The 22,823-nt window shown below is 40.7% G+C and overlaps 2 protein-coding genes across 2 annotated transcripts in view; both read right to left on the reverse strand.

Moving 5' to 3' along the window:
- Positions 1 to 3,819, reverse strand: part of emc7b (ER membrane protein complex subunit 7b) — a 7,662-nt gene extending 3,843 nt beyond the window's left edge. The window contains exons 1-2 of the mRNA XM_021601038.3: positions 3,414 to 3,819; positions 2,687 to 2,806 (exon numbers count right to left, since the gene is read on the reverse strand). Coding sequence (XP_021456713.1) covers positions 2,687 to 2,806; positions 3,414 to 3,649 — 356 coding nt within the window. The 5' untranslated portion in view covers positions 3,650 to 3,819. The remainder of the gene's footprint in view (positions 1 to 2,686; positions 2,807 to 3,413) is intronic.
- Positions 3,820 to 4,877: 1,058 nt separating this feature from the next.
- On the reverse strand, positions 4,878 to 21,804 carry LOC110522587 (katanin regulatory subunit B like 1). Its single transcript, XM_090230790.1, has 8 exons — positions 21,767 to 21,804; positions 8,207 to 8,498; positions 7,736 to 7,851; positions 7,568 to 7,618; positions 7,394 to 7,483; positions 7,198 to 7,302; positions 5,752 to 5,845; positions 4,878 to 5,579 (listed from the first exon to the last, which is right to left on the reverse strand). The coding sequence occupies exons 1-8, from the start codon at positions 21,802 to 21,804 to the stop codon at positions 5,547 to 5,549; spliced, it is 819 nt and encodes a 272-aa protein (XP_090086916.1). The 3' UTR covers positions 4,878 to 5,546.
- Between the last annotated feature and the right edge of the window lie 1,019 nt (positions 21,805 to 22,823).

Consider the following 22,823-nt stretch of genomic DNA (forward strand, 5'->3'; position numbering starts at 1 on the left):
CTCTGGTGAGGTCCTGCCCAAGTCAAGCACTGCTTCTTATACCTTGAGCAAATAGCCTACAGCTGTCTGTCCCAAACTCACTGGCGCGGGAAACTCTGCTAGAACAAGAGTCAGGAGGAACTCAAGTTAAAAGTTGATACAATGTTTCAAAAGCCAACGTGATTTACAGGATGTTTATTTTATTTTAATTATTTTAAAATCGGGATATTTTCTACCTGCAGGTTGCAATGTTTTTATTTGTTGGCTTTATGTAGCCTATTTATACATAATTGGCAATATAAGTTACTTCTTAGGTTTGTATCTATTTAATTTAGATTTGGACAGAAAGCTGTTTAACCACATGACACGGATTTTGGAGATATGAAGAAATTATAAACATTCACAAAAATGTGCATATGAAAACCATAACTGGCATGCAGATCGGTAGAAATGGTAAGATAAATTGCCATTCCACATGAGAAAGGTTGCCGACTGCTCATTTAACCTATTACCGGCAACTTCAGGAAAGTAAGGCAGCAGGAGCGGGAGGTAAATAGCTGGGTCAGGATATGTTTTTTTTCCCCCTTCTGGTTATCTACATCTCTGGCGCCCTCTTGAGGCATTGGTCTTATTTCATCAAACTATAAGCTTTAAGTGTCAGACAAGCTCAATGCAAACAGTGGACTTTATTAAAATACATAGGGTGTATCTCTATATGGAATACACCCTTAAAAATGTTGATCAATCGATTGGTCGAAAGAACAGACGACTTTCGGTTGACCAACACCCTGCACTAAACATCTACCAAATTGAGAATAGTCTGATGGGTGAGAATAGCATCACGTGTGAATGATGCCCAGCGTGTGCAGTCCAAAGCAAGAAACAGCGCATGCATTTTTTTGCAACTTTTTCAATTCATGCATGCACCATTTAGCCCGGGTCTTGACCTGTCTGCAGTTCGGCGACGTAACCGACTTCAGTGGGAAAATGCTCACCTTCAATGACCACTGGCGCTCTGGAGAAATGTGCTGTTCACGGATGAATCCCGGTTTCAACTGTACTGGGCAGATAGTGTGATGTAGTTGTGTGGGAGAGAGGTTTGCTGATGTCAGCATTGACAACAGAGTGCCCAAACCCACTGGCTACAGGTTATCTACAAGTCTCTGCTAGGTAAAGCCCCGCCTTGTCTCAGCTCACTGGTTACTTCGCCACCATGGCCTATTTATTGCCGTAACTCCCTTATCTTACCTCATTTGCACTCACTGTACATAGACTTTTTGTTTTCTTTTGGTCTACTGTATTATTGACTGTATGTTTTGTTTATTCCATGTGTAACTCTGTGTTGTTGTATGTGTCAAATTGCTATGCTTTATCTTGGCCAGGTCGCAGTTGCAAATGTGAACTTGTTCTCAACTAGCCTACCTGGTTAAATAAAGGTGTTCTCAACTAGCCTACCTGGTTAAATAAAGGTGTTCTCAACTAGCCTACCTGGTTAAATAAAGGTGTTCTCAACTAGCCTACCTGGTTAAATAAAGGTGTTCTCAACTAGCCTACCTGGTTAAATAAAGGTGTTCTCAACTAGCCTACCTGGTTAAATAAAGGTGTTCTCAACTAGCCTACCTGGTTAAATAAAGGTGAAATAAAAAATAATAATAAAAAAATATATATTTAAATGGTGGCGGTGGGGTTATGGTATGGGCAGGCATAAGCTACGGACAACAAACACAATTGCATTTTATCGATGGCCATTTGAATGCACAGCGATACCATGACGAGATCCTGAAGCCCAATGTCGTGCCATTCATCTGCTGCCATCACCTCATGTTTCAGCATGATAATGCACGGCCCCATGTCACAAGGGGTCTGTACACAATTTCTGGAAGCTGAAAATGTCCCAGTTATTCCATGGCCTGCAAACTCACCAGACATGTCGCCCATTGAGCATGTTTGGAACACTCTGGATCGATGTCTACAACAGTGTTCCAGATCCTGCCAATATCCAGTAACTTCTCTGTCATTGAAGGAGTGGATCAACATTCCACAGCCAACAACCAACAGACTGATCAACTTCATGCAAAGGAGATGTGTCACGCTGCTTAAGGCAAATGGTGGTCACGCCGGATACTGACTGGTTTTCTGATCCATGCCCCTACATTAATAAAAAGGTTTCTGTGACCAAAAGATGCGTATCTGTATTCCCAGTCGTGTGAAATCCATAGATCAGAGCCTAATGTATTTAATTCAATTGACTGATTTCCTTATATGAACTGTAACTCAGTAAAATCTTTGAAATTGTTGCATGTTACCTTTATATTTTGGTTCAGTATATAAGCAAATCTTGTCTGCTAAATTAACTATAGTAGCCCACAGCCATACTGTATGGCATAGCCAGATCAGGGCCTGACATAAGGACGTCTTGGCATATGCTATTCTGTCCTTCTGAAATAAGCTACATTTTCTTCATATCATATCGATTCTTTAGACCTGCCTAAAAATAAATAATGGATGTATTGTGATGTGCAGGCTATATTAAATGGTTGTATTAGACCTTTAAAAATGTAGTTCTAAAAAGGTCAAAATCCGTGACTTTTTAGGCTATGCTAAACTTGTTCATGTTGATTAACGGTCAATTACCAGAGACCAGCAGTTATTTGCATGACAGTTACTGGCTGAGAAACTTTGAGGACTGTCACAGCCCTAACTGTACCTCATTTTCCCCTTAGACGTGATGTCCACACGGACTGCTTCAAATTTGTATCCAGGTGAGATCACTTCCACAACGTAGGATCCCGAAGGAACATCATTAACGACAAAACTTCCATCAGTTCTGCAGAGAGACAGAGCAAGTCGGGGGTTTCAAAGGCATCAATAAACATCATACAGTAGCCAAGCTCAGTTTGATCTAGTATTATAATGAGCTAAATCGGTTCATAACAGGTGTTCGGGCCCTTGGTCAGAGTGTGAGATTTATCAAAGTGGGGGAGGATAACAGAACAACAAATGGTGTAGAGCCTCTGTCAATGGCCAAGGTGCATAAAGTCATAATGGAGGAATTCAAAGGCGAACACTGTATAATACAGCGAACTTAACAAAATGAGGCATTTGAAAGATGGAGGCCGCTCTCTTTATGCATGTCCGCTATTCTGAATAATTAGTTAACCAGCTAACTACGTTACCCAAAATGGAAACGCTGGACACTAAGCAGTGTCTCAATTAGCTTTCCATCTCAATCACCAGTCATTGGTTTAAACCACAGACTGCGATGATAACACCGATAAGGTTAGCTAGCTGTCAACTAAAAAATAGCCTAGCAGCAAACGAGGGATAGCCACTAGCGTGAGAACAGGGCCCCGGTTAGCATTAGCCCTTATAGCACAACAATCCTACCGCTGTAACTACTAGCTGTTTTTCGTCGTCCAATGCTAAAGTATTACCTCAAGAAGCCTATATACTCTTCTCCCTCTACCGTGACTCGGGCTGAAGAAATCCAGTCTTGAGTTTTCACCCCTGGTACGATTGCCCGACCCTCGATTTTGAAACGATCTCCGTTTGGTTGAACAGAGCCACTCGTCGCGATAGGCCCCGATTCCATATCACTGAAACAGCACGCTAAAATAAACATAGCCTGTAGAAAAAGGCATACTTCTGATAGCCTAACATGCAGCCACATGTTTGCTTGCAGTAGTTCAATAACGGTACGTTTCCTATTCGTAAATAACTATAATAGATTCGCTGAAATCATGTATCTGATGAACAGGTGAATGTTTTTGCAACTGCTGTCTGTGTTGCCTCTGCTTTGGGGACATGCTGACGTCACTTACACTTAAAACAAAAAAAAAACTTTATTGACACCCAAGACAATTCGCACGTTCCCAGTGTAAACATACTCCGGTGTGTAAACTGAGATCTGTCGATAGTAAAAACAGTTCATGTGTGGAACGAAAGTAAACAAATGATAATGGGCATTTACGAGCTAGTTTATTTTTCCTCCATTTCAAAGCCATTGTTCATTGTTCCATTATCCTATGTAGTTTAATGACAAACGTTACTGCCTTTCTTCCAAGTACAAACGTTTTGGGCACAGTGACACAGAGTATAGCAAGATTCAGTGGTGAAAAAAGTACCCAATTGTCATACTTGAGTAAAAGTAAAGACACCGTAATTGAAAATGAATCCAGTAAAAGTCACCCAGTAAAATAATACTTGAGTAAAAGTCTAAAAGTATTTGGTTTTAAATATACTTATCAAAAGTAAAATGTAATTGCTCAAATATACTTAAGTATCAAAAGTATAAATAATTTATAATTCCTTATATTAAGCAAATCAGACGACACGCTTGTCTTGTTTTTTTAAATTTACGGATAGCCAGGGGCACACTCCCAACACTCAGACATAATTTACAAACAAAGCATGTGTTTCAGTCCACCAGATCAGATGCAGTAGGGATGACCAGGGATTTTCCTCTTTAAGTGCGTGTACTAGACCATTTCTGTCCTGCTAAGCATTCAAAATATAACAAGTACTTTTGGGTGTCAGGGAAAACATAGAGTAAAAAGTACATTATTTTCTTTAGGAATGTAGTCAAGAAAAAGTAAAGGTTGTTGAAAATATAAAAGTAAAGATATCCCAAAAAATAAGTAGTACTTTCAAATACTTTTCAAGTACTTCACACCACTGGCAAGATTCAGATGGACAGCTTTCCTCATTTAGATCTTTCCACAAACAGAAGCTAAATGTTATAAAACAAGTGCAGTGAGTCTTTCTTTTCCAAGCAATAGCTGTTCTCAGAAAATATTGCATTTTTTGTCAAATACCGTCTCATATCACCATGGGCATAACAGAATAATATCAAGTTTAAGTGGCCACTATGTTTTGAGAAATAATTAATTCAAGACAGATTTTTGCTAATTTATTTTAAAGATTATTTTAATAGTCACTGTATTTACACTTACAGTCAAACATTCATGAACAAGAAAAAAAACTACGACAGGAAAAGCTCTCATAACTTAAGACTGCAGTAGTTTCAAGTTCTTGATTCGGGACATGAGGGAAGAAATAAGAACTGAAACCAGGAAGGGGAATTCATTAAGTTATATCCATGATTCGTGCAGGTTTGCACACCGTGGTGAAGAGTGCTGTGGTGGTGCAACAGAGCTTGGCACTTCACAGAGCAGCCCAGAACCAGTGTCAGTGTGCATCCAAAATGGCGTCCTATTCCGTTCAAAAGTAGTGTACTATAGAGGAAATAGGGTGCCTTTTCGACCCAGTCTCAGGGAGGTCGATTGAAGTATTGCCACTTCGCAAGACACCAATCTACTTCAATGTGAAGCAGTCATTCCTGGGGGTTTTTCAGAGAGAAAAAAGGTTCCTTCCTCCATTGTAAGTGTCTCTCTAGTTGTGATTGACTGTGGGAATTGCTCAGTCTGAATTGCTCAGTTCATCAATCCACATAGAATAGAACAGGGCTCCTGTATGTGTGGACCATGGTCTTGTCTTTAGTCTCCAGGTCATGTTCAAACAGCTATATCCGGCAGTAGTGGTCACTTCCTCAGTGCTACATTGATTGGTCAATGGAGTTGTGATAAGTAAGACCCAATGGCCTGGTGAGAGACAGAATTGAGAGAAGAGACAAGTGAGAGAAGTCCATCTAGACTCCATCGCCTGAAATTAACAATGGAGGTGAGAAGTTTGACTTTGCAGGTGCAATGTTCAACTAATTATAATATATATATATATATATATATATCATTAAGTGTAGCAATGCCACCTTACCTTTGCCATCTCTCCTGTAGTTCCTGGAACTAAACTTAACTGGGGTCCCTCCACCCAGAACTCCTTCAGCTGCTGCTTCATGACCTGGAGGTTCCTGCAAACAGACGAAACAGGGGGTATTAAAATGTTCCCACCCCCTTTCAGGCATCCAACTACACAAAATAGAGCATGTCAGTGTAAAGAGATATTTTTATTTTTATTATTGAATGTGAAAATATATAACTAAAATATAGTTGTTGCATAAGTATTCACCCCCTTTGTTTAGGTAAGCCTGTGACTTAACAAGTAACATAAGTTCTAGGGACTTAAATGATAGGGGTTGACATGATTTTTAAATGACTACCCCTTCCTCTGTCCTACCTACCTACCTACCTACCCTCAGTCAATTATTGAATTTCAAGCACTGAATTTCAAACACAGATTAAATTACAAAGAACAGGGAGCTTTTTTGGAAAGCCTCAAAGAAGGGCAGGGATTGGTAGATGGGTGTATTAAACTAGCCAGACATCAAAAGATACAGTAGACCTTCTGAACTGAGCTGCAGGACAGGAAGGAAACTGCTCAGGGATGTCACCATGAGGCCATCAGTGATTTTAAAAACAGCTACATAGTTCAATGGCTGTGATGGGAGAAAACTGAGGATGGATAAACAACATTGTAGTAAATCCATAATATTTATCTAAAGTGAAAAGAAGAGTACAAACATTCCAAAGCATGCTTCTTGTATGCAACAAGGCACTAAAGGAACACTGCAACAACAACAAAAATGCAGCAAAGGAACACATTTTTTTGGCCTAAATGCAAAGCCTTATGTTTGGAGCAAATCCAACACATCACTGAGTAACCGTCTCCTTATAATTCAAGCATGGTGGAGGCTGCATCACGCTACGGGTATGCTTGACATCGGCAAAGACCGGGAAGTTTTTAAGGATAAAAAGAAATGTGAAGGTGCTAAGCAAAGGCAAAATCCTAGAGGACAATAACCTACAACACAAAGCCAAATCTACACTGGTGTTGCTTACTAAGAAGAGTTGCCACGTTACAGGTTTGACTAAAATCTGCTTGAAAATCTATGGCAAGACTTGAAAATTGGCTCAACAGTAAGCGAAGGCGCCTGGGACTAAACACCTCCCCCTGTAACTGGATCCTGGAATTGGTAAGGGTAGTCAACAACACATCTGCCACGCTGATCCTCAGCGCAACTTTCTTAAAAAGTTAAGAAATGCAAGGGGGTGAATAGTTACAATAGGCACTGTTTAAGCATAACCAATTACACTTCTAATATTAAAGGTAGAATAACCGATATGAAGTTACCAGGGCAACCAGTTGGGAAAACTTTCCCGCAAAACAAACAGACAACACGAAGCAAGAGGCTAATCTCCTCAGAACAGCAGCTGTACTGTAGCTATTACATCGCAGACAGGAGAGTGACAAACACATAAATACCTGTCCTCTGAGCAGCTGTCTAGCAGGCTCTTGCCGTTTGTGGAGAGTTCTGGCCACCATTTCTTAACGACGGACTGAACCCAGTGTAAAACCACAATCAAGTGTCTGGAGAAGGAACAAAACAGAAAAAACAGCAGAATTCAGGTTTCAGCAGGTGGACACAGCAGCAGTTGTTCAGTTCCACAGCTGATCTTACTCTTCATATTGACTGGTGAGGATTGATTTGACTTGTGGCAGGAGGTCTACACAGCAGCCCAGTGATATGCACGGAGTTTCGTCTTGAAGGCTACAGGGAGCAAAACAAGAGAGTGTCACAAGTTGACTCGTCACAGCCGTACATGATAATGTTTAAATCAACTGGGACACTCACCTTTTGGTTATAACTGGTAGGCAGTCAAGAAGAACTCCTGTGTCTTCAATTCTATGGGACAAAGACAGACAGTGTTAATTGGACATTTAACGTGTTGATTAATCGTTAATAAAAATAAATAAAAAAATCCTTCATACATGAAAATGTATCAAAAGTCAGTGTTCCTACCTGATCAAGTATGCCACTAGTTCGCAGGCGTTTCTTCGCCATAGTGTCAGAGCTACATTTAATCTGAGATTTCTTCCAAAAAGCACATGGGTCATTGCATCATGGTCCTTCGATAGCTGGTCAGGAAAGAGACCCATAGGGAGGGGCCGATACAGAACATGTCAATAAAATCCACTTCAACACTCAACGATCCAAGGAAAACAATGCAAGAGACACTTTTCTTCCCAATAAACAGAGTCTACAAATCTATCCCTTGTGCAAGGATTGGAAAGGTATGGGGGAATATGGTGACAATTCCAACCCTCTCAGATCTACACAAGTCTCTAAAGCGTAGGGGCAAGGGTTAGATGGTGGGAATGGACAGTATGAGGTGAAGTAGTAGTCCGTCCCAATAGGTCTGCAAACATCAAAGGATCGGGGGCCTATGGGATGTGGTAGGGAGTGAATTGGGGCCGGCTGGTAGTCTCTCACCTCAGTGAAGTAATCACCGTACTTGTTTCCCGGCCCTGTCATCTTGGAGCCAGCTTCTGCAGCAGAGTTCACAGGGAACATGCAGTTGTCATTGTAGTGTATGGCCTGCACTTTCTCTGGGCAGGTCAGTTCATTCTCCTTGTTGGCCATGTCACAGACAGCCCGACCTGCGGGGGGCACTCTGCGGCGTACGCCTGAGCTCACCGCCACACTGTGACGCGACGACAACTTCCTCTTGTTGCACACAGACACTCGTTTGGCTTTGATGCGTGCACAACGACTCACTGGAAATCTAGTGGGGGGAAGGAAGAGTCCAGGTGAAAAAAAATGTAAGGATGCTATATTGATACCTACACTGGTTGAGTAAGTAGACCAGACACTGGCAGTGTTTGGAAAAATGTTTGGGAAAAGTCAGAAAGGTGTTTCCATGTCTGATTTTTCCCAGTGACTGAGCAGCTGTGACTGCAGTGCTAAGAAATGCAGCTTGTGCATTGGATCCACTTAGACCTGAAAAACTCACCAGTCTTTATCTATTTCTTCCTTATTTAAAAAATACACCTAAAACAAAAGGATAGGAGATAAAAAAAAAACCTCCTACAGTTTGCTTTAAAATGTTTCACTTAGGTTAGTAGACACTTCTTGGTTCATAGTCATAACAATCACTATAAAATTGCGTTTCTTGTGTGCATTAGATTTAACACTAGTGAAAACGCCTTCTCGTCAATGCTTACATCAATCTAATGTTTTTATTTAAAAGACAGGGATTGTGCAAGTGCACACAATCGGGATGCAATTGGGTACCGAGTTAAACACCCCCCCCCCCTTGAGATCCCCCTCACCTCCTTCATGTTCTTGTCAGCTGCATAGTGGTTGCTGATGTGATGGAGAAATCCACGAGGTTTGCCCTGGTTGAGCTGGCGGAATTCTCTGCCTTGCCCATAATGACTTCCAGAGGCCATAGTAAGTCACTATTGGGGGGGGGGGGGGGCAAAGAAAAACAAACTTAGTCAACACTGTAAACGGCATGCATTTAGCACACACACACACACGACAAATTATCAAGGCAACCTCCTTAACCCAAAGTTGTCTGAACTGTCACGTCACTTTCTGAAACAACCTCGTTAAAGATGATGCACAAAGCAGGAGTTGCTATGACAATGAAAGTCGGTTACTAGTACTTGTTATTGTAGGAGTTCATGACCCGGTCACACACACCTCTTTATAAAACAAGCTGTGTTTATGTGATGACGGTCAGTGCTACTACTAGCTCTTATGACTCCACTATGTTTCAACTAATTACAGAGGAACAAGTTGGTCTACATTCAAATTGAGGATTACATCCTGCTGTTGTTGTGCCTGCAACAGGTTTAGCTAGCTAGCTAGCTAGCATTGTAAACAAGTGTCTGACAACAATACGCTAACTAGCGTTAACAACAACAACGAGGCGTTGGCTATGCTGGCCAGACAATCTACTTATCTAACTACTACTAATAGAAGCAAACCAACTAGCTCGCTAAGTTAAAAAGCAGCAAACATTGTCACATGATCTTAGCTAGCTACCTAACTAGCTAGTTAAAGTACACATTTGTTAACTAGAGTTAGTTACTAGTTAACCTTGCCAGCCCACAGTACGCGGCAGTGTGATCCTACCCAACTAGCTAGTTAGTACTTTATCTCGCTTTCTAGAGCTACGAACTCAGTCAGATTAGCTGGACTCCAGATGAGTGAAACGAGCTAACGACGAGTCTGTTTGGATAGTTAACTGTCAAAATACTAATCTCATTGGACTGTCAATAAACGGCATCGTCCGTTAACTAGTGTAAAAACAGTTAAATAGAAGGGGAACTAAATTAAATAGCAGAGAAACTAAATGACAAACGATGTAATGAGCCCCGTGACAGCGGCCTAGCGTTAGCTGGCTTGCCCCGTAAAGCGTTTACCTTTGGGTCAGGCTAACAGAGTTGCAGAGCTCAAAACGAAAAACAACCGAGTCAGCTTACTTTATACAAGTAACTAAAGTTGCCTAACTAGCTAGTTAAGATTTTCACTACCAATAACTTAGCCTGCTATAGCTAATAAAAAAATTAGCTAGCTTAGCAAAGGGGGGGTGACTGGGCAGGCAGCTAACGTTTAGCTATGTTAGTTTTCAGTAATAATATGGGCTACAACAAAGTTGATTTAGCAACTAATTCAGTAATTACAGCAATTTTACCAACCGTTACATTTTGCGAAATGTCTTAACTCTCCTCAGAAATGTAGCTTAACTAACTATGTCCACGTATAAGCAGTAAGAAGACAACTGTAGAGTATAAACTTGCAAGAGATGTTTTGGCTGTTCAGAGAACCGTTCAAATGAACACAGCGTCTGTATTACTCTGCAAGGATCGTGGGATTGATATCGCAATGGAAAGAGTGACATTTTAGCGGCGCCTAGAGGTTAAACGGAGAACTACCACGTCTCATTTTTTGTCTGTCCTAGCCCGCCATCCAGTGTTAGATATATGGGCATTTGCACATGATGTTACTTCATAAATCAAATGAAATGCTTGCTTACGAGCCCTTACAGTTAAAGAAAAATAGCAACTCAAGAGGAATAAAATACAGAAGAATGAAGCAGATCAATGTGCAGGGGTAATAGCTATATATACAGAGAGTACCAGATCAATGTGCAGGGTAATAGCTATATACAGAGAGTACCAGTACCAGATCAATGTGCAGGGGTAATAGCTATATACAGGGAGTACCAGTACCAGATCAATGTGAAGGGGTAATAGCTATATACAGAGAGTACCAGATCAATGTGCAGGGTAATAGATATATACAGAGAGTACCAGATCAATGTGCAGGGTAATAGCTATATACAGGGAGTACCAGTACCAGATCAATGTGCAGGGGTAATAGCTATATACAGAGAGTACCAGATCAATGTGCAGGGTAATAGATATATACAGAGAGTACCAGATCAATGTGCAGGGGTAATAGCTATATACACGGAGTACCAGATCAATGTGCAGGGTAATAGATATATACAGAGAGTACCAGTACCAGATCAATGTGCAGGGGTAATAGCTATATACACGGAGTACCAGATCAATGTGCAGGGTAATAGATATATACAGGGAGTACCAGTACCAGATCAATGTGCAGGGGTAATAGATATATACAGAGAGTACCAGTACCAGATCAATGTGCAGGGGTAATAGCTATATACAGGGAGTACCACATCAATGTGCAGGGGTAATAGCTATATACAGGGAGTACCAGATCAATGTGCAGGGTAATAGCTATATACAGGGAGTACCACATCAATGTGCAGGGGTAATAGCTATATACAGGGAGTACCACATCAATGTGCAGGGGTAATAGCTATATACAGGGAGTACCACATCAATGTGCAGGGGTAATAGCTATATACACGGAGTACCAGATCAATGTGCAGGGTAATAGATATATACAGAGAGTACCAGTACCAGATCAATGTGCAGGGGTAATAGCTATATACAGGGAGTACCAGATCAATGTGCAGGGTAATAGCTATATACAGGGAGTACCACATCAATGTGCAGGGGTAATAGCTATATACAGGGAGTACCACATCAATGTGCAGGGGTAATAGCTATATACAGGGAGTACCACATCAATGTGCAGGGGTAATAGCTATATACAGGGAGTACCACATCAATGTGCAGGGGTAATAGCTATATACAGGGAGTACCACATCAATGTGCAGGGGTAATAGCTATATACACGGAGTATCAGATCAATGTGCAGGGATAATAGCTATATACAGAGAGTACCAGGGATATTAGGTATTTGAGGTAGATATGTACTGTACATGAAGGCAGGGTAAAGTAACTAGGCATCAGAATCGATTGTATTAAGAGTAAAATAAAGAACAGAGTAGCAGCAGCATATAAGGAGTGTAACAGTTTGTGTGTATGTGTGTGTGTGTGTGTGTGTGTGTGTGTGTGTGTGTGTGTGTGTGTGTGTGTGTGTGTGTGTGTGTGTGTGTGTGTGTGTGTGTGTATGTATGTACGTATATGTGTGCATGCGTGTGTTTGTGTTGTGTCGGTATACGGACGGCTTCAGGCATAACGCGACATAAGCGGTCGCTTAGGGCACCTGGCCTCTAGGTCTCAAATTACTTTTGAGAGTTAGAATAGTAGAAAATAATACAGACCCCGAAAAGATGTCGGAACTATTCTTGTGTTTCCTTAATGGCACATAAAACAATATCATGGCCATGAAATAACATATCATTTATCACGAAAAATAATCCTTATGTATTTGTATATTTTATTTATGTTTTTTTGTTTTGTTTAATGTGTTGGTTGTTTTGTGTTGAAGATGAAGAAAATAAATGTAAATAAAGACAATATGAATAGTGAAATACACAAGGTGCAAGTTCGACATTGGGTTGTGTATCAGCAGTGTTTCTCTTGTGATGCCAGTCACTGACAGTCACTCGATTAGCCATGTCAGCTAAAAAGGTTTAGATTGGTAAGTTAGTCTAGTCAGTTATCTAAACTTGTAGAAATGATGGCCGAATACCGGCCTCCAGAGGGCCCCCCATACATACAGTCATGGCCCCATGTCAAAATGTATAAAAGTTCCGGAAATTAGCTTTAAAACTGCCAATCTTTCTCTCTGCCCCATGGCAAAATGGGTAGAATTCCATGTCATTTGTAAAGAAATTGCTAAATGTTATCTCCGGCCCATGGTAAAATGTGTAGAACTTCAGAAAACTTGCTTTAAAACTGCAAATTGTGTCTACGCCCCATGGTAAAATGTGCAGAATTCCAGGAAATGTACTTTAAGACATACATTTTTCTCTCCACCGTCAAGAGGGCCCCCAAAAGGCCCAATGTAAATAGTCCAGTGGCCATTTGATTAATTGTTCATCAGTCTTATGGCTGGGGGGGGTAGAACCTGTTAAGGAGCCTTTTGGTCCTAGACTTGGTGCTCCGGTACCACTTGCCGTGTGGTAGCAGAAAAAACTGTCTATGACTTAGGCGATTGGAGTCTCAGACAATTTTTGGGGCTTTCCTCTGACACCGCATAGTACATAGGTCCTGTTTATTGAGTCTTTATTCTTTAACAGGTCTTCACAATGAACAACTCAAACCATCCACTCATCAACTGTGTGAACAACAGTGCAGCCCCACTCCTAGGCTATATCCCAAATAGCACTTTATTCCCTATACAGTAGGGATGTTGTATTGTCAGTAGACACCTGTTGGGATCGCAGATGGTGACAGTGCAGTATTGATAGATAATACTGTCAAGCATGACAATTATATGAAGCATGATAAGTTACAGGCCAAGTTGCTGTCTCCCATGAGTGACTGTCTGTAATAGGAGATAGTGAAAGTGGGAACTCCCCTTGAAGGGCTCAACAGGGCAACATGAGGGAGATGATTTTACAAAGCAAAGCTTATGAATGGTACATTGTAAGCACTACAATAGTTTACACAGAGATAGGTAGATACTTGGCAGGCTTGTGCAGGTTTAGTCAAACCACCTCCAGCATGCGCGCTGCGGTTAAGACGGAATGTTTTTATTTTATTTTTGTTATCTGGTAATGAATATTGAATTTCTACCCTGTTTTACTTATTGACTTCTGGTGCCAGGTAAATCGGTGTCATTACAGGTCCATTATAATAAGATTGCCTTGCTAGGATAATATTTACTGAATAAACCCCCCAGTTATGAAAAACTACAATAACAACCATACTGGTCCACAGCTTGGTTCCTAGAACTAAACAGAGACCCATAAGTAAAATATGTATTTTTATTTTAGTGGCATGTTATTTTATTTTGGGGGGAAATAGTCATATTATAAACATTGTGTGTGCGCTAGTGGCCACTTAACATAGTTACATTCAATTTGAAATGAATAAATAAAGAAATATGTTTTAGATTTTAGACCCAGAAAGCCTCAGAAATGAGCCCAACCCTTTGGTTTGGTATGTTCAGCTGTTGTACCTGACCCGGAACCTTAACCAGGACATTATAGGTCTAAATAGAACACAGACGGACTCTTTCGGGACAGAGGAGAAACACAAAGTCAAATGGTGGAAATGGATCTCAATCGTTGCAATTTACCCACTTGAATAAACAGACATTTAAATACTGAATAAATAGTACAGCCAGGGAAGGGGAAAGGACAGGGGGATACCTAGTCAGGTGCACAACTGAATGCATTCAACCCAAATGTATTTAGCATTTAACCCCTCTGGGCATCATGCACCCCAAAATCTGAAGGGGTATAAAGTACATGAGGATGATTGTAGGGTGGTAAGTTTGAGAATTGTGCATTCTTCAAACACCTGAAACGCAATTTTCCTTCAATCTAGAGCCATAATCATTACACTTAATTCTGTGTAAAAAAAAAAAAGATGTCAATTTTTCTGCATATCTAAGCATACGTTCTTGAGCTGTCTGTATCCTCCTGATTGATGACTCTTTTTTATAAAGAATCTAAACATGTTCTCTGCGTCTCTGCTAAAATCCCGGGTAAAAGATTGAAAGGAATGTGAGTCTTATTCAGTACATTTAGTTATGTCTTTCTTTTCTAAAGTCTACCAACCTAGCCAGCAGGCATGCCAGTTACGATAGTTCGACAAGTTGCTACTCAAATCTTCATTGAAAGCCTGGAAAGGCTTCTTGCTAGCTATCACGTTGGGAGATTGGGAACGGATCTGGGCTAACTAAAGACAACTTCATAAAACTGCTAGGTGGCTAGTAGTATTACAGAGGAGCAACAACACAAAGTTTCATTACAAAATGTAAATCAGGATTTCTTTATTTGAAATCAGGATTTCTTTATTTGAAAACAGGATTTCTTTATTTTAAAACAGGACAAATCTGAGAGGTCATGTGCCCCTGTGCTCACTATGGGCATGCCACATCTGAGTACTGCAACGTTGATTGTGTGTGTTTATGTTTGTATGTAAAGGGCTGGGTGTGTGGAGAGTCAATGCAAATAGTCTCTATGGTACAAATGAATAGCAGGCCTTGGTTTAATTTGGTACGTAGCTACATACATGTGTTGATACAATAGTCATCTACCATGTGACCTTGACATTTTTATCAGATGCTCTTATCCAGAGCGACATGCTGGAAAGGGCAGGTTAACATATTTTTCACCTAGGTCAGCTCGGGGATTCAAAACAGCAACCTTTTAGTCATTGGCCCAATGATCTTAACCTCTAGGCTACCTGCAGGGAGCCAAGTCAGTATTGAACCAAAACATTTATTTGTTTATTTGGATCCCCAGTAGCTTTTGTAGAAGCAGCAGCTACTCTTCCTGGGTTCCACAAAGTAACAAAACACTGATACAATGATAGACAAGGACAGTCACACAAAACACTGATACACTGATAGACAAGGACAGTCACACAAAACACTGATACACTGATAGACAAGGACAGTCACACAAAACACTGATACACTGATAGACAAGGACAGTCACACAAAACACTGATACACTGATAGACAAGGACAGTCACACAAAACACTGATACACTGATAGACAAGGACAGTCACACTAAACACTGATACACTGATAGACAAGGACAGTCACACTAAACACTGATACACTGATAGACAAGGACAGTCACACAAAACACTGATAGACAAGGACAGTCACACTAAACACTGATACACTGATAGACAAGGACAGTCACACTAAACACTGATACACTGATAGACAAGGACAGTCACACTAAACACGGATACACTGATAGACAAGGACAGTCACACAAAACACTGATACACTGATAGACAAGGACAGTCACACAAAACACTGATACTCTGATAGACAAGGACAGTCACACTAAACACTGATACACTGATAGACAAGGACAGTCACACTAAACACTGATACACTGATAGACAAGGACAGTCACACAAAACACTGATAGACAAGGACAGTCACACTAAACACTGATACACTGATAGACAAGGACAGTCACACTAAACACTGATACACTGATAGACAAGGACAGTCACACTAAACACTGATACACTGATAGACAAGGACAGTCACACTAAACACTGATATACTGATAGACAAGGACAGTCACACTAAACACTGATACACTGATAGACAAGGACAGTCACACAAAACACGGATACACTGATAGACAAGGACAGTCACACGAAGCACTGATACACTGATAGACAAGGACAGTTACACTAAACACTGATACACTGATAGACAAGGACAGTCACACTAAACACTGATACACTGATAGACAAGGACAGTCACACTAAACACTGATAGACAAGGACAGTCACACTAAACACTGATAGACAAGGACAGTCACACTAAACACTGATACACTGGTAGACAAGGACAGTCACACTAAACACTGATACACTGATAGACAAGGACAGTCACACTAAACACTGATAGACAAGGACAGTCACACTAAACACTGATACACTGATACACTGATAGACAAGGACAGTCACACTAAACACTGATACACTGATAGACAAGGACAGTCACACAAAACACTGATACACTGATAGACAAGGACAGTCACACAAAACACTGATACACTGATAGACAAGGACAGTCACACAAAACACTGATACACTGATAGACAAGGACAGTCACACAAAACACTGATACACTGATAGACAAGGACAGTCACACTAAACACTGATACACTGATAGACAAGGACAGTCACACTAAACATTGATACACTGATAGACAAGGACAGTCACACAAAACACTGATACACTGATAGACAAGGACAGTCACACAAAACACTGATACACTGATAGACAAGGACAGTCACACAAAACACTGATACACTGATAGACAAGGACAGTCACACTAAACACTGATACACTGATAGACAAGGACAGTCACACTAAACACTGATACACTGATAGACAAGGACAGTCACACAAAACACTGATACACTGATAGACAAGGACAGTCACACAAAACACTGATACACTGATAGACAAGGACAGTCACACAAAACACTGATACACTGATAGACAAGGACAGTCACACTAAACACTGATACACTGATAGACAAGGACAGTCACACTAAACACTGATACACTGATAGACAAGGACAGTCACACTAAACACTGATACACTGATAGACAAGGACAGTCACACTAAACACTGATACACTGATAGACAAGGACAGTCACACTAAACATTGATACACTGATAGACAAGGACAGTCACACAAAACACTGATACACTGATAGACAAGGACAGTCACACAAAACACTGATACACTGATAGACAAGGACAGTCACACAAAACACTGATACACTGATAGACAAGGACAGTCACACTAAACACTGATACACTGATAGACAAGGACAGTCACACTAAACACTGATACACTGATAGACAAGGACAGTCACACAAAACACTGATACACTGATAGACAAGGACAGTCACACAAAACACTGATACACTGATAGACAAGGACAGTCACACAAAACACTGATACACTGATAGACAAGGACAGTCACACTAAACACTGATACACTGATAGACAAGGACAGTCACACTAAACACTGATACACTGATAGACAAGGACAGTCACACTAAACACTGATACACTGATAGACAAGGACAGTCACACTAAACACTGATACACTGATAGACAAGGACAGTCACACTAAACACTGATACACTGATAGACAAGGACAGTCACACAAAACACTGATACACTGATAGACAAGGACAGTCACACAAAACACTGATACACTGATAGACAAGGACAGTCACACAAAACACTGATACACTGATAGACAAGGACAGTCACACTAAACACTGATACACTGATAGACAAGGACAATCACACACATTTAAAACACCTGTTGTATTCACGTAACAAAAAAACTTTTATTTGAACATTCAAACAATACAACAACAAAACTACAACCTCATAAAATATGATTTTACTCTCGGCACAACGTCTGTAGAACAGTGAAACAGGACGTCCTAGGTTCATCTAGCTGGTAAGCAGAAGCACAGGGCCTGAAGTGCTCCATTGGCATCAGTACCTGTGAGGAGGTCCAAGAATAAAACTTAAAGGAAGTCAATGTTAACCATTTTAACAGCTGTGGACGGACCATTAGACATTTTTCCTCGCTTCTCCATGGTCGAATGGCATTTCCAATTCCAGAAATGGTTTGGGTTGGCCTTGGCATAGAGCTCGCCAGCTTGTCAGTCTAAAAAAACGGAATTGAGTTAGCATTTTTTACCTCCGGTTCATTGGCCATTCCTATGGGAGAAAATAATGGAGAAAGAATGTGGTTTTGGGATAAACTCAGAAAATTACGTCTGAGGTTATTAATTAACACAGGTTTCTGAAATCTTAGACGTTTTTTTTTCTTCTATAAGATAATATCGCTCAGTTAACATGACCTCTATGAATTATGAAGATTTTATGTCCTTTCTGAACTTCTTTTGCTTAAAAATTCACGAAACGTGACATTAGAGGAAGAGTATTATATCTCATAGAACAAAACGTATAAGATCCCCCAGCCTGTGTTTACCCCATACCTTAGTTTCGGCGTTTATCCAAAAACTCTTAATCTCCCCATAGGCTTTGGCCATGGCAGAGTTCAACCTGGACTCAGCGGTAGATGTTACAGAATACATGCAAATCCAGGAGACATAGTATGTATACATTTGTGAATGGTCCTGGCTCTGAGATGCTGCTCTTTGATTGGTCCTAGCATTGCCCTGGCTCTGAGATGCTGCTCTCCGATTGGTCCTAGCATTGCCCTGGCTCTGAGATGCTGCTCTCTGATTTGTCCTGGCATTGCCCTAACTCTGAGATGCTGCTCTCTGATTGGTCCTAGCATCGCCCTGGCTCTGAGATGCTGCTCTCTGATTGGTCCTAGCATTGCCCTAACTCTGAGATGCTGCTCTCTGATTGGTCCTAGCATTCCCCTGGCTCTGAGATGCTGCTCTCTGATTTGTCGTGACATTCCCCTGGCTCTGAGATGCTGTGTGTTTGGTACACATTGTTGTTGCCACCACTCTCTAACGATGAAAAGGTCTCTCTGGGTCATCTCCCTTGATTTTACCCATCCTGAGGGAACACGTGTTGGGTTTGCCTGTTCTTGTTGTTCTTTACACTCAAATGGAACCAATGAGGACCGTGCAGAACTATACTCAGGTAAACTTTTTGAGAGCCTGTGTACTTCCAATAACAGCTCTGAGTGAGGGAGGTGCCTACTGTCCGTATTGCATTAACAGTGTGTGTTTATGTGTGTCATTTTCTCATGATGTTCCATTTCTTATCGACAACCTCATCTGCAATAGTAGTGCTATTTCCTTTATATTTTGAAAGATCTAATTTTTCCCACCAAACTTTGGATATACTTTAAATCCAACTATTGTGTTTGTTAACATGGTTGAGACTGAGAGTACATGGCATTTGTTGGTTTCCTCTCTTATTGGGTTCCACTTTCTATTCAATACCATTGTCTTCTGGACTGTAGGCCCACCTCTCCTCGCCTCATAGACCCCCCCCCCATGCAGCTCAAATAACTGATTCCACAACATGTCAATCAGTCTTTCAGTGTCAAGCGTGTGTGACTAACTAGGAGACAGGATGTAAATGCAGTACTGTTTATGTGTCTGTAGAGACGGATGAAGACAGATCTCCATTGACTCTGTAATGTATAGCACAAGACAGGGAGGTCTGTTTTGTGATAGGTCATGTGCTAGCTATTACATGGCCTGGTTGCTATGACATCAATTAGTATTCAGATGTTTATAGTTTTAAACTCAAGACATATTGTATTATATCATTATAATGGTATACTGCTATGTCTCTGCAGCACAACCCACAATGATTTATAGCTACATCATGTATCATGTTTCAATGTAATATGTTTCAATGTGTTTTCAATCAAAAAATGGCTGAATTTAAAAATAAATACATTTGCCCATAAAAATATGGTGGTTGATTTGACTGCTATATTGTGGACTGCCAACTGAGCATTTTCATAGGATAAAACATCTGTAAAATAGAGTTATTTGTCATAATTTGAGACATGGCTGTGAGTCTGGGCTTTTTCAAAAGAAAACCATAGCAATGCAGTTTCCTGCTTTTAAACTTAAACAAGACTGGCTCTTCATTTAATATACCTTAAGAAAGGTAAAGGCATATTATTGAATCTTCACACTGAAAATGTTCATACATGCATGTACTGCATAGAGTTTCCTTGCTGAAACATACCAGGAAATATTGTACGTTGTTCTGAAGCTCTGCTGCTTATAGAACATTGTGAAACGTCCCGGAACTTCAAAAGAATCATGTGGCTACAAAGTATCAACGACAATCCGTCATGTAACAGTTGAAGGAAGGAACTGCGGAATGGGAGGAAGGGAGAAACCAAATGCAATGTTTCGTTTCGTCAAAACCAAACATTCTCCCCTCTCTTTTCTCTAAACATGTTTTATATAGAACATATCTTTAAAATACATACAGCTTGAGAAATAACAGATTGTTTTACCAGACAAATGCTCCCACGGGGTCAAGCCCAGTCCAGTCTGTAAGAGGGTTAAGAGATTTACATTTATACACACATGGGTTTCTAGGACAAGATTTGATCCTCATAAAACCCAAACTGCTTGTTATAAGGACTCCAGTCTCCACGTCAGGAAACAGGTTGAGTTCGTTAGTAGGAATTCCAGTCTGGGTTAGCCTACTTTGAGTGAAATTCTCTGAGGTTCTTCAACACTAAGACTGTGTTAAGCAGGAAGTGATTATTGATAAAAGTCCAAGGAAAGAGGCTTGCAGAGTGGTAGCTCTTAAACAAACACCTCTGTTGTGTGAAGCGGTCATGAATGGAACCATGGATGTTCTTCAGCAAAGGAAAAAATAAATAAATGAAAGGTTGTAACAGATGTATGCGTCATCTCAAGCAATCTATAGTTTTACTTTTCCCCTCTCTAGTCCCCCTACGTTTCATCACCTGCTGTTGTTTACTGAAAGGGTACAGCACATTGCACCGATGATGGAGCCATGCCGTTCAACATGGAATTGGGACAAATCTGCACTTTGCTTAATTTGCCGTTACCCCCCCCCCCCCGCTACACTTCATCACCTACTGCATGCAGTGGGGCAAACTTTTGTTATTGACCAAAGACTTATTTTCCACCATAATTTGCAAATAAATTCATAAAAAATCCTACAATGTGATTTTCTGGATTTTCTGGATTTAGTTGAAGTGTACCTATGATGAAAATTACAGGCTTCTCTCATCTTTTTAAGTCGGAGAACTTGCACAATTGGTGGCTGACTAAATACTTTTTTGCCCCACTGTATTTGACCTGTCTGATGTACTCCATACGTCTATGGTCTGTCAGGGTAGAGTACAACACACTGCATCATTCCTTTAATAACCCTAACGTTGTCAAAATCACAACTATAAACAGATCACGATTGATTAAGAATAATCTCCTACTGACGGCGCACGTCTAAATGCTTAGTTATCTGTATAATGTACTCCCTGGGTTCCTCCCTGCCTGTCCCTGGCCAGTGGCCACTCACAGCCGTACCTGTCCTCCTCCCATGGCCTGCTGTAGCATGCTCGACTCCTGGGGCTCGCCACTACATTCTTCTGTTATGTGTTTTTCTGCCCTGGTTCAACCCATACATCAATCTGAACTTGATAGAAAGCGGTAAAAGGTATTGATATATCCCTGTCTGACAGAACTGGCCTGAAAGGTATTGATATATCCCTGTCTGACAGAACTGGGCTAAAAGGTATTGATATATCCCTGTCTGACAGAACTGGGCTAAAAGGTATTGATATATCCCTGTCTGACAGAACTGGCCTGAAATGTATTGATATATCCCTGTCTGACGGAACTGGGCTAAAAGGTATTGATATATCCCTGTCTGACAGAACTGGGCTAAAAGGTATTGATATATCCCTGTCTGACAGAACTGGCCTAAAAGGTATTGATATATCCCTGTCTGACAGAACTGGGCTAAAAGGTATTGATATATCCCTGTCTGACAGAACTGGCCTAAAAGGTATTGATATATCCCTGTCTGACAGAACTGGGCTAAAAGGTATTGATATATCCCTGTCTGACAGAACTGGCCTAAAAGGTATTGATATATCCCTGTCTGACAGAACTGGGCTAAAAGGTATTGATATATCCCTGTCTGACAGAATTGGCCTAAAAGGTATTGATATATCCCTGTCTGACAGAACTGGGCTAAAAGGTATTGATATATCCCTGTCTGACAGAACTGGGCTAAAAGGTATTGATATATCCCTGTCTGACAGAACTGGGCTAAAAGGTATTGATATATCCCTGTCTGACAGAACTGGGCTAAAATGGATTGATATGTACAGCAGAATTAGGGTCAATTGTAAGGAAATGCACAGTTAAAGAACTGAAGTGAAATTGAGGCCTATGACTTCCTCACACTGCCAATGCTGATTTTACAAGTTGTGATTTTACAGAATTGTCAACGACAGAAATAGCGATGTCTCCAAATCTAACAGGTTGTACAGGCTGTAGACCCTACGTCATGTCTATGTTCTTCTGTGCAGCATTTTCTCCCTACTCCTCAAATCACTAGGGATGAATTT

This window comes from Oncorhynchus mykiss, chromosome 4 (assembly GCF_057628025.1).
Source record: "Oncorhynchus mykiss isolate SJ-2025 chromosome 4, ASM5762802v1, whole genome shotgun sequence".
In the NCBI taxonomy this organism is placed as follows: Eukaryota; Metazoa; Chordata; class Actinopteri; order Salmoniformes; family Salmonidae; genus Oncorhynchus; species Oncorhynchus mykiss.